The 15,000-nt window shown below is 35.3% G+C and overlaps 1 protein-coding gene across 1 annotated transcript in view; it reads left to right on the top strand.

The window, feature by feature from the left end:
* Positions 1-7,743, top strand: part of 5-HT2A (5-hydroxytryptamine receptor 2A) — a 124,153-nt gene extending 116,410 nt beyond the window's left edge. Inside the window, exons 4-5 of the mRNA XM_067103612.1 lie at positions 1,362-1,513; positions 5,523-7,743. Of these exons, the coding sequence (XP_066959713.1) occupies positions 1,362-1,513; positions 5,523-6,512 (1,142 nt within the window). The 3' untranslated portion in view covers positions 6,513-7,743. The remainder of the gene's footprint in view (positions 1-1,361; positions 1,514-5,522) is intronic.
* The last annotated feature ends 7,257 nt before the right edge of the window (positions 7,744-15,000 follow it).

Here is a 15,000-nt window from a genome sequence, read left to right as displayed (position 1 = left end):
GTTTCATCACAATCCATTTCCGCAAAAATGGGCAAAGATACAATCCCTTCCTAATTTCGATGGTAAATAAATAAGAATAACACTCGACAGGATTTATTTATGGTTTAAAACCGAATCAAATATTCATTAGCGCAAAATAATCCTGTATCAAACATATCATAACGCAATTCACATTATATGTTCTGTACTATACGTTGACTAGCTTCAAAATCTAGTGCATTCAAATATGATTCAGATATGCAAATGTGTATTCAAATCACTATACTTCATCTTCATCAATTTCCGAATCTACATTATTCTCATATGGAAATGCGTATTCGATTCACAAAACAGTATCTCCAGCAGCATCCAAATCTACGCTATTTGAACCGCTATTTGAACAAGATATGATCTTCAAATTTATATATTCCAATATGTTTTTGAAACGTCATTCTTTATTATTCAAATGAACTGACAAAAAGACACAAGTAACTTCTTATGTCTTCCTTAATTCAAAAAACGTAAGCTAAAAATTGAGAAAAAAATCTAAATATTCAGAGAAACTTTTATTATTCCAATCGTAATGATAATACTGTAAAGTACTGTTTGTAGCCTCAACACTGAGTCAAAATAGATTTGCAAACTTTTAAGAATCAGAAGAGACATAAATTCCACAAAGGAAGAGTAACTACTTGGCGGTTGTCTTATAGTATTTCACGGCCGTCTCGAAAGTCTGTCGCAATCAAGGGAAAACGAACGTTCGTATGAGAATAATTCTGAAGACATGAAAAAATAACTGGAACCGCTAGATCACACGTAAGGTTGAAAAGGCGAATTTCTTCGAAAAAATAACACGTAAAGAAGTCTAGAAATGGAATAAGAAACGTCGACACGTAAAGTTCATTTCATGAAAAGCATACCACAATTGCTATGACGCATTTAAAGCAACCTCGTCCTGTTTTAAGCATCATCATCCAAGTAAAATATATCTAATTTCTCTCTCTCTCTCTCTCTCTCTCTCTCTCTATATATATATATATATATATATATATATATATATATATATATATATATATATATATATATATATATATATATACATACACACATATATATATATATATATATATATATATATATATGTGTGTGTGTTGTGTGTGTGTGTGTGTGTGTGTATGTGTTTATATAATACATATACTTAATTTAATCTGAATGAATCTCCTTACTAATACCGAAAAACAAAAAAACATTATCCCTTACCATTACCACACCATATACCCTGTCATAAACTCATTAATATATTAAGTCATTAATTATGAAAATTGACCGTAATGTGATTATCGATACAGCTAATCCAATTTATGAATATTCTTTTTTGACAGGCTACTGGCCGTTCGGGGTCGTTTGGTGTAACATCTACGTCACATGTGATGTGCTTGCTTGTACATCCAGCATCATGCACATGTGCACAATATCTCTGGGAAGGTACCTGGGAATCCGCAATCCGCTCAAGACGCGCAGCAGCAGTAAAAAGGTAAGAGGTTTGAATAGTGTTAAATGCTGACAGGTTGAGATGATCTTCCGCTATAATTGAGCACCTTGCTACCAAGCGTTGCTCGTATGTAGCCAATTAAGCAAAAAACATTCGCTACTTTAATCAGTGTTTGGCAGCTGGATGCTGAAAGATGACGGTAAATGTGGTGATGTGATAATGCTTTTACATAGGCAAAATGAGATCAGGAGAGCCAAACTGTTAATATGGCAGGTTAGCATATGCTGAGATATAAACAATACGGTTGCTATAAAACTTCCAGGGTGCAAAATCAGCCACTAATGTTATTTGTTGCCGCTGTGTGATCTAAACATTTCAAACGCCTAGGGCAAAAGCGTTGTAGAACTGGTTGTTATTTCCTCAATGAATTTACGTTGTCTTCAAGATGGAATATGCATGAGTGAGCCCGGGAATAAGATTTAAACAAGAAATATCTACCATTAACATAAGCAGGAAAAGAAGACAAGGTATTTTAAAGCTAACTATTGCACTATGAAAAGCGGTTAATGAAAAATAATGGTGGTACTGAAATTTATAATCAAGGACAATACTAAAAGTATTCCGACTACAACTATTAAAGAGGGTGTTAAGAAAGGAAACTGAGAGAGCCTGGTCTTTAGATCCAGAATCTTTCAAGAAAATTGAAAAAGGAACTGATACAAAAAATGAATTGATTGTGTGGTGAAGTAGTAAGAACTGGAGGAAGAGCTTGCAATAATGGTATGATAATTTTCCCACCAACCTTCACAAGTATTATATCTATAACCTTTTTTACTTCCTGACAAAGGTAAATAAGAGGAGTAAAGCACTCTTTCTATGTAGACGGTTGTGAAGGGAGAAATAAGGGAACCAGAAAAGGGGTTCCAAAGCTTGGCAGAATAAGAGAATAAAATATTCACTGAACTGTGCAATACAGCGAATACTGACTACCAATAAAAGAAATGACAATAGGCATGGTGAGGAACATATGAGTAACTATATATTTAAAATACTAAAACAGGTAATTAGGGCAAAACCATGATGGAATAGCAACAACATTTCGGTTACTAGTATATGAAAAAGAAGAATAAAATACTGAGTAAATGAAAATATTGCAGGATCTGTGACTGAGAGACAAGCGCCATTTACAAATTATCTGTTCAACGGAATTGCATGAGGAGGCAATAAATAGTAATCAGAAAGACATTATTCTTCTAAACGTGTTGCTTTATCACAAACTTTCTGAAAACTTGAAAGATAAAACTTTGTATTAAAGGCAGTAAATGGCTACGAGGGATTCCTGCGCTTTAAATCACGGATATTATTGCTATTAATAACAAGAAAATATTCATAAGGAGCAAGCTAATGGGCCCCTAAGTCGTATAAGTTTCCACATACCAGACCACATGGAAAAAGCAAAAACAAACAACAATAACTAAACAAAAATTAAAGAAATAATCACCATTATTATTATTATTATTATTATTATTATTATTATTATTATTATTATTATTATCATCATCATTATTATTATTATTTTGGTCTATCACAGTCATCCTATTCGACTGGGTGGTTTTTTATTATTATTATTGTTATTATTATTATTTATTTATTATTATTAACACACAGGCATCCATTTCCAACAACTCAAAAGAAACATTAACATAAAAATTAGGTTCCCACAAAATAAAGTGGCAACCCCAAAAAAATAAAACAAGTTACAAATTAAAACCAAGAGAATGTTAAATGAAAAAACAATAAATAAAGAAACATTAACAAAAAAAAATTAGGTTTCACCAAAATAAAGTGGCAACCCCCAAAAAATAAAACAAGTTACAAATTAAAACCAAGAGAATGCCAAATAAAAAAAAAAAACAACAGCGTATGACATCACAGAATGATAAACGATTTCATAACTCGTGAAAAAGTTCAAGCATAACACTGTATAGTGTATACAGAGTCGAGACTTTCGAGATTTATATACGTGGGCAGCATCAGCGAATACCAGCATGAAGCTGAACGGAGAGCATATGGATGGCATTTCCTTGGCACGCTGCCAGGGAAGCTCCCGGGCCAGTTGCTTCCAAACGAAATCGGCAGAAGGGAAGCTAAGGAGATTAATGCTGTCTCTTTTGGCATTTGCAGACACCAGTCATTCTTTGACTTATATTTACCAAAGTTCAATAAACATACAGAATAGTAATTTCTGTATTTATATAAGTTAATCATTTGGTATGATAATAAGTTTACTACATACATGCATGCATGTGTATATGCATACATGTATGTATGTATGTACACATGCATGCACACATACATACATACATGCATGCATACATATACATACATACATTATTTATGTGTACATATATGTATATATTGTGTTAAGTAAATATATTCTCAATGATTTACATATTTTTATTATAAGTCTCTAAACAAATACCACAACAGCACTCATCCAGAGAGAGAGAGAGAGAGAGAGAGAGAGAGAGAGAGAGAGAGAGAGAGAGAGAGAGAGAGAGAGAGAGAGAAATGCTTACAATAAAATCATGGAAGCAGACTAGACGTCCCTGGACCCAAGTCTTTATCAATAAGCAAAGTATTATGACCAGTTAACCAACGAAGGCCAAAGTGTTGCAGAAGTTCCCCAGGTTCTTTACCTCAAGTTTGACCCAAGGTTTACAACAGCAATTAAGTGGTTGCCTTTATTAGGCTATTGCATCGCATCAAAAATTGAAATACAAGGAGAGCACGGAAAAAGCTCGTTCAAGACAGAAAAAACAGGAACCATATTAAGAAAGTTGGCAAGTAACCTGTTGAAGGTTGTGGAAAAAAATAAACCCGCTTTTTATGGAAGGAAAATGAAATCACTAAAGGGAGAGATTGAAATAAATATCCGTTTAAGAAGAAAAAACTCCAGAACATGAAAAATCAAACCAGACATGAGGGAAACAAATGAACAAATCTTCGGTATGGAAAAACTGACAGTCAAAACATAAACAAACTAAATGTAGAAGGAAAATAAAATCAAACCCCATCTAAAGACTCAAGAATAATCAAGGTAACGTAAGTCACAAGATTAATGAAAGCAAATTCGAAAAGAAAATTCATATCCAAACAATATCCCAACATAATAATAATTACAGCAACAACGACACCCAGAGTAATAATAATTCTGGAATATTTATCTCATATTCTGCAATTCCAAAAACATCGTATAATAAATTTTTACGATATATACACATTTCCACATAGCGCTGCCATGCTCTATACAATATACTCATACGTATCTTTTTCGAGGCAGTAAATCATATCATCAAAATACACATAAACCTTTACTCTCCTTTTTCATGGTAGAAGATATTAGAACTGCAAAACTAATATATAACTCATCATTTATATATAGTATATATAGCACGATCGTTACCGATAACTATGCAAAACTAATTACCTTGTTTTATGTTGTTCGACCTCTATTAATTTCGCATCATCAGGGTGAACCAAAAGTAGGTGGAACAGGATTTGTGTTGGGGTTATACTATAACGATGGTGTTTATTATAACTATGGCGTTTGTGTTACATCATATTAAATTCTATAACTAAATTTATTTAAATTTTATATTTTTTTCTTTTCACACAACCCATAATGGCAAATTATTTCAATACTGATGCAAGGAAATGTTATCATCTACTGACCACATACTATTGGTTCACCATATATATATTATTGGTTCACTATACATACATATATATATAATATATATATATAATTATATGTATATATATATATATATATATAATTATATGTATATATATATATATATATATATATATATATATATATATATATATATACTCTCATTAATATATGATATTAATATATAGCTTGCTTTCTCCTTTTCTTTTCATGATAATCATTATTATTAATATTACTACGACTATACATTTTTTCTTCCGGTTCGCATGAACACCAAACATTATTAATAGACATCTTTTCTTATTTTCCCGGCAGACGGTGGGAATCAAGGTGGTCCTGGTGTGGTTACTGGCAATGCTCGTCACCTCCATCATCACAGTCCTGGGCATTGTGGACACGACCAACATCATGCCCGCCGACTACGTCTGCACCATCAACAACCAAACGTTCTTCATCTTCGGGTCCCTCTGCGCCTTCTACATTCCAATGGTCATCATGGTCGTGAGCTACGCCCTCACCGTTCACCTCCTCAGAAAGAAGGCTAAGTTCGCCAGCGACGCCCCCGCAGGGAAGGCCAGAACGATGGGGCGTTACCGGTCCGTCAGGAGGAAACCACAGCAGCAAACGCACTCTTTCACCTTCACGCCGAGAACCTCCTACAGAGGGACTTACGCCAACGGGCACGCCACTCACTACGAGTTCTCGAACATCCACAAGTGCGAGCAGGCGACGCAGACGCCGGAGTCCATCGCCCGAGAGACGAGGAACTTCAAACTCAAAGCCCTCAGGTTGCAGCTGGTGGGGACAGCCGCGTGGCATCTGCGCTTCCTCCCCACGAGGAAGAGGGACGCCCTGGCGGCAAACGCCGTCGCGAACGAACAGAAGGCGTCCAAGGTGCTGGGGTTGGTCTTCTTCGCCTTCGTCATCTGCTGGACGCCCTTCTTCCTCCTGAATATCTATTTCGCCGCCTGCCCCGACTGCCAAGTGTCGGACCACCTCGCCAACGTCTGCCTCTGGCTGGGGTACGTCTCCTCCACCATCAACCCCATCATCTACACCATCTTCAACAAGACGTTCAAGGCGGCGTTCATCAAGATCCTCAAGTGCGACTACAACTTCGACCACAGACACGTCCGGTCGCACTCGATGTCCGACAACATGCCGGGGCCTTACACCACGGGGGCACCGGCGCCCTCCACGGTGGCGACCCCCTGCTCCATAAGAACGCTTTCGACCTACGTCAAGAGTCCTAGCTACCAGCACGCGCTGACTAGCCCCGAGCAGGAACAGGAACACGAGTGCTGACCGCCAACGATACTCAAGACAGAAAACTGGTCCTAGTTCAGATGCCCCGCTTCTGGGTGAATAGTGAAAGAAAGTATTAGATAGGAAACGCCATTAAAGTAATGTTCTCATTTCGTAAAACCACGTTGCCTTCATGATGAACGTACTTGAAACCGATGAAGCGCACAAATGTGTACGTGTAATAGCGGTATCACTGCAGGTTTTTAGATTATTCAAGAACCTGCAGTCATTATCTATGTCTCTTATCATTCATTGTTACTGTGGTAAAGACAAAGCGACAGAATACAGGTGTGAAGTATTTTTGGAAATAACGATGACAAGAAATAGTTTTGTTTAGAAATATTTAGTCTTCCAACGAATTTGATTAACATCCATAAATGAAAAGAATTTAAGTGTACACCATATTCCATTTTCTGTCCTGTTTACGATAACAATGGACAGAAATTGAAAACACAATGAAAGAGAATGAAAATCACAACAAATATTAGGAATGCATGGACTATGAGTGAATACAGAACAAGGGTGAGTGATGTAAAGCAATATAATAAATACTGAACTTAAACAGAAATAATTTGTAAATTTATTTCATCTTTACTGGTAAATACTGCAAAACAAACGACAATAATATGCCGCATATTTCAGTAAAAAATATATATATAAATAAAAGACCGTCATGGTTACGTTACCATTATCCAGCAAACCAAAGGTAAAACTCCTAAATACTTCGTTTCTGTGGTGACAACTCTCGTTCAAAAACTGTCTGTTTGAACTAGAACCAGTAAAAACCCGGAAGTACTGCAGCGCAGTGTTTGTTATTTTTTCGTCTTTCCTGATTTCTTGCAGGAAAGTAAAAATGCAATTTTAAAATGCAGATGAGAAAACAACCTCCGGTGTTTACAAACTAAATTAAACTCGAGAAACATCACCTAGAGTTTTCTACTTATGGCCAATACGATGTATATTTCACTCATTTTTTTTTATGTGAGAACAAAATGCTTTTAACTAATTGTAGCCAGGCCTGCATTTCAGGAAACAAGCGACCACCTTGTCATATTACAAGCGGTGCCGATAGACGTTTAAATAAACCTTCTTATCATATCACGTTGCTATCCATATGTGTCTGATACTGTAAATATGTGTCATATGTTACCATTCCTAAACTATGTGTATATATAGAGAGAGACAGAGAGCATTTATAACAAACTGCCATATTATATGTGTATATACCGTATGTGTGAGTGTCCATTTCTTCGTTGAGATGCGTTATTTGTAAGAAATCTGTAATATAAAGGAACACCATTCCTATCACGCAAGCACAAAGAGAGTAATTAATTTGTAGTCTGATGATCGCTATCTAGTCATTTGTACTTGAACCGCGAGAAAGGTTTACTTTTAGGGACTATTTGCAAAACTCAGAGGCTTACTTCGAAGCTGAAGACACACTAGAAAGTGAAACAAGAGGAACCTGTACTCATATTTCTGTACTCATTTCTAATTTTTGGCTACTGGAATACCTAGGGATTTTTTCTATTGTACATTTGACTTGCTTTTGAACAGTGTAGAATCTCGGTAGACACTGTTCAGCACATGCAGAAAATCTGTCAAACCAGCGAGGATCAACAAAGAGAATTTGTACATAAGAGAGGGAGATTTGGTCTTCTCCGTGTTAGGATTCCACAAATAGTTTTACGAAATGAATGTCCGGTAGGTGATGAAAAAGAAAGTATTTTCTACTCTTTAATCTTAAAAAAGTTTTATCATCCCACTTGGTCAGACTAGAACAACCATTAGCTCGACAGTGCTACTATGTACCTCTTCATTGTCCCGAAACCTGTGTGGGTCCTTACGGCTTGATGCGACACCAAGCACACCTGGAAAATGTTTCGTGTTTTGGTGTCACGCTTCGAAAAGTTTTCGTTCATACGCATAAACGTGTCACACGGACACGTTTTCTGAAAGAGAGCATCTTGCCGCCAAACTGTGAACCAACTAGCCAATGTTTATCTACACTGGAGGCACAATTGAAGGAGCGAATGTCCGTCAAGACGTTTTCACAGTGGCAGAAACTTTAACTTTGCCCCCAGTAGAGGCTACTCGGTGAAATGTTCTGCGGCAAGACGCTAAGAAAGATGCTGGAAAACGTGTTTGTGTGACTATGCTTTTAGTTACAAGCTTACTCAGAGAAGCTTTATTTCCTCCAATCTTCTTGAACATACTTTTTCCACTCTAAAATCCAGTTTTACAACATAAACAAACGCAAATAAATCGCTGCATAACTATATCACAAGTAAATTTATCCCATCTCACAAGCATCTGCAAATACTTCCATTCATCTCACATCTCGACATTTTCACCTATTAAATTTCAGAGCGATGATACCATCTTCATTTCACATCAGTATTGGCAGTTTACCATTTTCCCCTGAGATCATTGCTTTCATTTCCACCAATTTAATCTAACGTCTATGATTTCATTCATCGCTTTCATTTCACAGCAATAGTGTCACTTCCCTATTTTACTTCATTCACTCTATCTTACTGCATTTCAGATCATTTGATGTCATTCTAACACTTGCTTCGCATCACAAATATCATTCTGCCACTTCTATTTCATGATCATGATGTCATTAATACCATTAATATCATTTTCTCACTTTCACTTTACTTTCATTTACAATTTTCATACCAAGTCATAAATAAAATGTTGACACTCTACTTCGCATGAACAATAACATTTTCTATCTTCCTCTTTACACGATTATCATTTTACATTTTGCATTTCACACCATCAATATCATTATACTTTAACCTTCTGTATCCAAACCTCATTGTAGGTTACCATTCAGTTTAAGTGACACATAATCTGCTACTAAATATTATCATTACCCTTTCTCAATATTATGTACAATTCTCTTTCACATCATCAATATCGTTTTCACACCTAATTCACAGGATTAATGTCATTTACCCTTACATTTCAGATCATTAATATAATGTGCACCTCGAATTCTACATGTTTAATTCCTCTTTACCATAGTACGTCATCAAAGTCATTGTTGGCTTTTTAGTTCACGGGAACAATTTCAGGGCCTCATTTTCCCTCATATATCTTATTATTATTATCAAAGATTTCTGAACAATAATTTGACTTAATACGAGTAACATCAATGACTTCACATCAGAATGATTACTTAAACTTCCATTTCTTACCGGTAACATCAACGATGCCTTACTTGTCACATCACTAATAGCACTGGCGCATCGTATTTCACCCCAGTCACATCAGCACACTACTCGCATTCCATGCAATCAACGTCATTCATTTCAGTCGTATCACATCAGTATCATGAGCCATTTTAAAAATATGATTTATGAAATATCACTTGCCATTAATTCCATATCATTATCGTCATTAATATCTACTATTTCACTCAAGTGATGTCACTTATTCCTTCCACAGCAGATCAGGGACATACTCACTGCTTCATTCTCATGGTACCAATATCATAATTTCTTTACATTTCATATAATTACGACAGTTTCATTCACTTCATATTAGTCTTGTTGCTCGCCTCCTTCCAAATAACGTCAGTGATATCACTGACGCCTTCAATTCAAGTTTCATAAATCATAAAGGTCATCTATCTCAATTTCCCGTCAATTTCAACTTCATAATGTCACTAACACATTAAATTTCACTTACGTAACATCTCTAACGGCTTTAATTTCAGTTTAGTAAAATAGCTATCGCCAATATTGTAATGTAACAAAAACCAATTTCACTTACTTAACATCACTAACGCCTTCAATTGCAAAGTCGTTAAATCACTAACCCCATCAATTTCAATTCCGTATCTATTTCAATTTTGTAACTTCCCTAACATCCTCTAATTCATTTTGTGAACAACACCAACAATTGCACCTGCTGTTCGTAGTATTTTCACTACTGATGTCTCACACTACCCATATTTAATATCATTTGACATTTTCATTTGCACACGAGTCCTGTTCATCAATCCTTCTGTCTAATGCAGGCAACATCGTGTTTTTGTTATTTTCTTGAATTTGACATCGTTAATGTCAGTCAGTCCTTTCAATTCATTTAGGAAATATCATCTTTGCCTCTGACTTCATACAATGACTCTTCACTGCAGAACAGTTATATTGCTCCTTGCATTTCATAATACTGCAATAACTGATTTCTTTCATTTGGCATCATTAGTAAAATTACTCATTCCTTTAGTTTCTTTATATTGAAATAAACTTCCTTATAATGCATATATGTAAAGATCACAAATTCATTCCACGCATCTCACTAAGTCATTCCACCTACATCACAAACAGCTTCCTAATAATTCACTCATTCCATTAGTCATCAACATCCGACTGCTTCTGTATCATATTTTTAGTACTACTATCATACAGTATTATCGCTCATTACTATAATAATAAAAGTATTAGTGAACATTGCCCTTCCCCCAAAAAAAACACGAACTCATTACATAACCATTAAGTACTACGTAAATTCCACTTGACAATAACATTTACTGTCTTTCAGTGGAACGCTTGTCACCTACATCCTCTTCAAATCAACGATATCCTTTCCTTTTCTCATTTCAGAGTCCTAACATATATTCCTTGTCATCTGTCAAAAGAATATCACAGACGCCCTAAGTTTTCATTGCTAACATCACCACTTCCTTTTACGTCAGCCTGTTTTATGGCATATTTTATGTACCTTCCACTCTGCTTCAGTAAAATGAAACAGTTCTAACATCTCACGTCAATAAAACCCATTATGCATTCCTTCTGACATCAATGATGCCCACTTCACTTCCTACTTCATATTAACATCATCAATTACGTTTCCATTTTCACATCATTAATACCGCTTTCTCCTCTTCATTGAACATCACTGTCAGGTCTTACTCTTAACATTAAACATCAGTAACGGTTTATTATTCTAATTTTCATATTATCAACAACATTTACCTTCATCCGTTTCACCTATATCACATTTATGTCAGGTCTCATTTCCACACTGTCATACTTTCTAAGGTTTCACATCATTACCATCTATTAATCTTTTCATATCATCAACATTCATTACATTTAACATTTCTCTGCATTAATAACCACGACTACCTTCACTTAATAACACATTGGACACACTGACCCGCTCCCCCCCCCCCCCCAAAAAAAAATGGAGCAATCTTTCAACCCGATTTTATACACCCAACACCCTTCGATTCGACATATTTATCACGACGGTGTCAACACGAGTCCATTTCCTGGCATTTAAACAATCTTGAAGTCGTGCTCCTGTGACGTGGGTTTTCCCGGAAAGCGGGTTCTATTTTGCATGAGTTATAAAAAAAAAACGTAATTTATTGCAAAGTCTTGCCAGAATCTTACCAAGATATAAAATTGGCAACCATATAAAATAATATATTGGCTATTCGGTGCAAATTGCCGCAGCAATACTCTAAATGATGCCAGGAAGCGCTCTGGTGTGACACGACCCTCGGATATATGGCTCGAATTTCCCCACAATCACTTTCTCAATGCAGCGTAAACCCTTTTTACCTTAGAAGACGAATGCATGTGTCAGGTATATTATGCCAGCCGTAATTTCGATTCGTTCTGCTGATCTGAAGTCATGCGTTATATGTATTAATTTTTAAAGGCATTCCTTCGGAACTTTGTGTAAGAGCGATGCTGTGATCGAGATACTATCAAAACAATTTTATAAGTTTATTGCTTAATAAAATCAATTTAGTAAACGTTTCATACCGTGTTTCTGAAAAAAAGCAGCTAATGTAGGTCACATTTTCCACAGCCTGTGCAATTTACATCTGAATTTTACTAACAAATTACAGTTTATATCATGCTTCCGGACACCACATACTGCTATCATTTGAAATTTTTCATAACTTCCTCCTACACCAAACTGTAATCCTAAATTAAACACTTTGGGGCCCAACAAACTGTTGTAATGAATGCTACGAACTTCAATTATTGTTAGAAACAACGTTTCTGAGAACTAGTTCCTGATTATACATACATTAATGAAAGTGACACAGTCTGTCATGTCACGAGCGTTCAAAGAATTGTTGGGCATTATGATCAAGTTCTAGAGACGTAAAATCTATAGTTTTCTATGTAAATATATATATACATATATAGTATTGTATATATATATATATATATATATATATATATATATATATATATATATATATATATATATATATATTAAATTTTGCAAACGGGCAAAATGGAAATCAAAATAAGGATAAAATTTTCTAATTCAGTTTTGTAAAGGAAAACTCGATGGAACATAAGGCACTGAATCAGCATACGAGATCTGCTTTCTCAATTCTAATGAACAGGAATAATGAAAATATTAGGAGAATAACAGAAAAAGGTTTAGTATAACAAATCATCGCCCAAATTATTATGCTCTTTAATGAAAAATGACAGAAACGTACTGGAATTCAGAGTGAATTTTAAAAGCATGAGTACATATCTAACTGTTGACATCTGTCGGTTTAATGACACAAACCACAGGTGTTTCTTTTAATCATTTCCACACGTGTAGAACCGTGATCTCCGACACAAGTGTTCAATATACAATCATCACGCACTCGTTCAAAGTCTGTTGCGAAAAATGCGAGTTGCAGTTACCTTCTCCAAACTGAAAATAATATCAATAATAATTATATTCAAAGGGAATGACCCTATCGTTTACAGACCAAAAATAACAATGACGATACTGATAACTATAACACCAGAAGACATGGAATAACACAGTCCTACAACAACATCAGTGATAATAACTAAGTCCTATAACAACATCAGTGATAATAACTCAGTCCTACAACAATATCAGTGATGGTAATAAAAATATAATAATATTCGTAGCAATCTTTGGCCTGACAAGAACACACACATACACGCCCCCTCCCCGCCATTCAGCCACCCTTAAATTTGAACTTTTACAAAAGCCATATTTTCCCCTCTTTATAGCCTCTTTGATTTTTTAGATTTCCTTTCATTCCAAATGACGGCATTCTCCCACCCATTCACAGCATCTCTCTTTATCTACAAAGGCCTAATCATTCCGCTCTCTGAAAGTCACAAAGGTCAGGGGATTCTGGCCCGTGGGACCCCAGTTCGTTAAGGCTCATTGACATTGTGTTGTGATACGGGGAACTGAGTCTTACCGACGATTCTTCCACAGATCAGAATCTCCAGGATAACAATTCACAAGAGAGAGAGAGAGAGAGAGAGAGAGAGAGAGAGAGAGAGAGAGAGAGAAACTATTTTTTAGCGATAGGTTAGGAAACATTTTATCTCGGACTCCTCCATGCCAATGGAAAACGGTAACGATCGCTCCAAGGGCCATTTTTTATCGCGATTAGGGAAATCTTTTATCGTTATTAAGGGACATCTATTTTTGTAAATACACTGTCTCCGACGTCATTCGTTTCGGTAACGTACAACACGAAGGAGGTCGTTAAGGGTCAAAAAGCGTTATAAAGGAATAGGACTTTCATCAATCCAAACGTCTGCCTCCTTTCCGTATAACTTCCGTAGAAACCATTATGGGCATTCTTCCGTAATGTACGGGGAAGATTACAGGAAAATAACCATTACAATACAGGCATATGATACTTGGAACATATGAAAGTTGGATTGCCAGATCCTAAGAATGCAAGTTTACATTTATCAGGGAAAATAATCCTTCGTGTAAATACAAATTCTTTTCAGTATGCAAGATAACAGTCTTACTTATAGAAAATATTCTTTGAAATAAAGTATATAACCTTTACACTGGATGAAAATAAACCTTGAAATAGAGAAAATAACATTTGGATGTGAAATAGGTAATCCCTGAATTACAGAAAATAACTTATGAAATACAATACAACTTATAAATAAAAACGTCATCAAAATATTACTTAAAAACCAATATTTACAATGAAGGAAAATTGTCATTAGAATGGAGTATAATCCTTCGAAATGCAAGAAAAATCTCATAGAATACAAGATGATAATCCTTAAAATAAGAGGAATTTATCACTTGGAATGCGGAAAAATCTTCCTCACAATGCAGACCATTAATTCTTGATACTGACAATACAGAAAAATTAATCCCTGGCGCAAATGAAATAATGTTAAAAATACAGCAACGTGTTTTCCTCAGACAACATGAAAATAACCCTCGGAAAAGGGAAAATGATTCTTGCAATAAAGTATAAAAAAAAATCATGGATTGATGAAAAAGTAATATAAGAATGCACGAAAGTGATCAATGAAATAAAGGGAAAAATTATCAGAATACTGTATACAAAAATTTTTTTCGGGAAATAACTTGAAATGATCTTGAGAATGCAGAAAAATAATCCATTCAATATAGGGATATAATTCTAGGAATACATGAAAATAATTTTGGAAATAACTTAAATAATGATGTTGAGAATTCA

This window comes from Macrobrachium rosenbergii, chromosome 5 (genome assembly GCF_040412425.1).
Source record: "Macrobrachium rosenbergii isolate ZJJX-2024 chromosome 5, ASM4041242v1, whole genome shotgun sequence".
Taxonomy (NCBI): domain Eukaryota; kingdom Metazoa; phylum Arthropoda; class Malacostraca; order Decapoda; family Palaemonidae; genus Macrobrachium; species Macrobrachium rosenbergii.
This window is presented reverse-complemented; position numbering and strand designations above follow the sequence as displayed.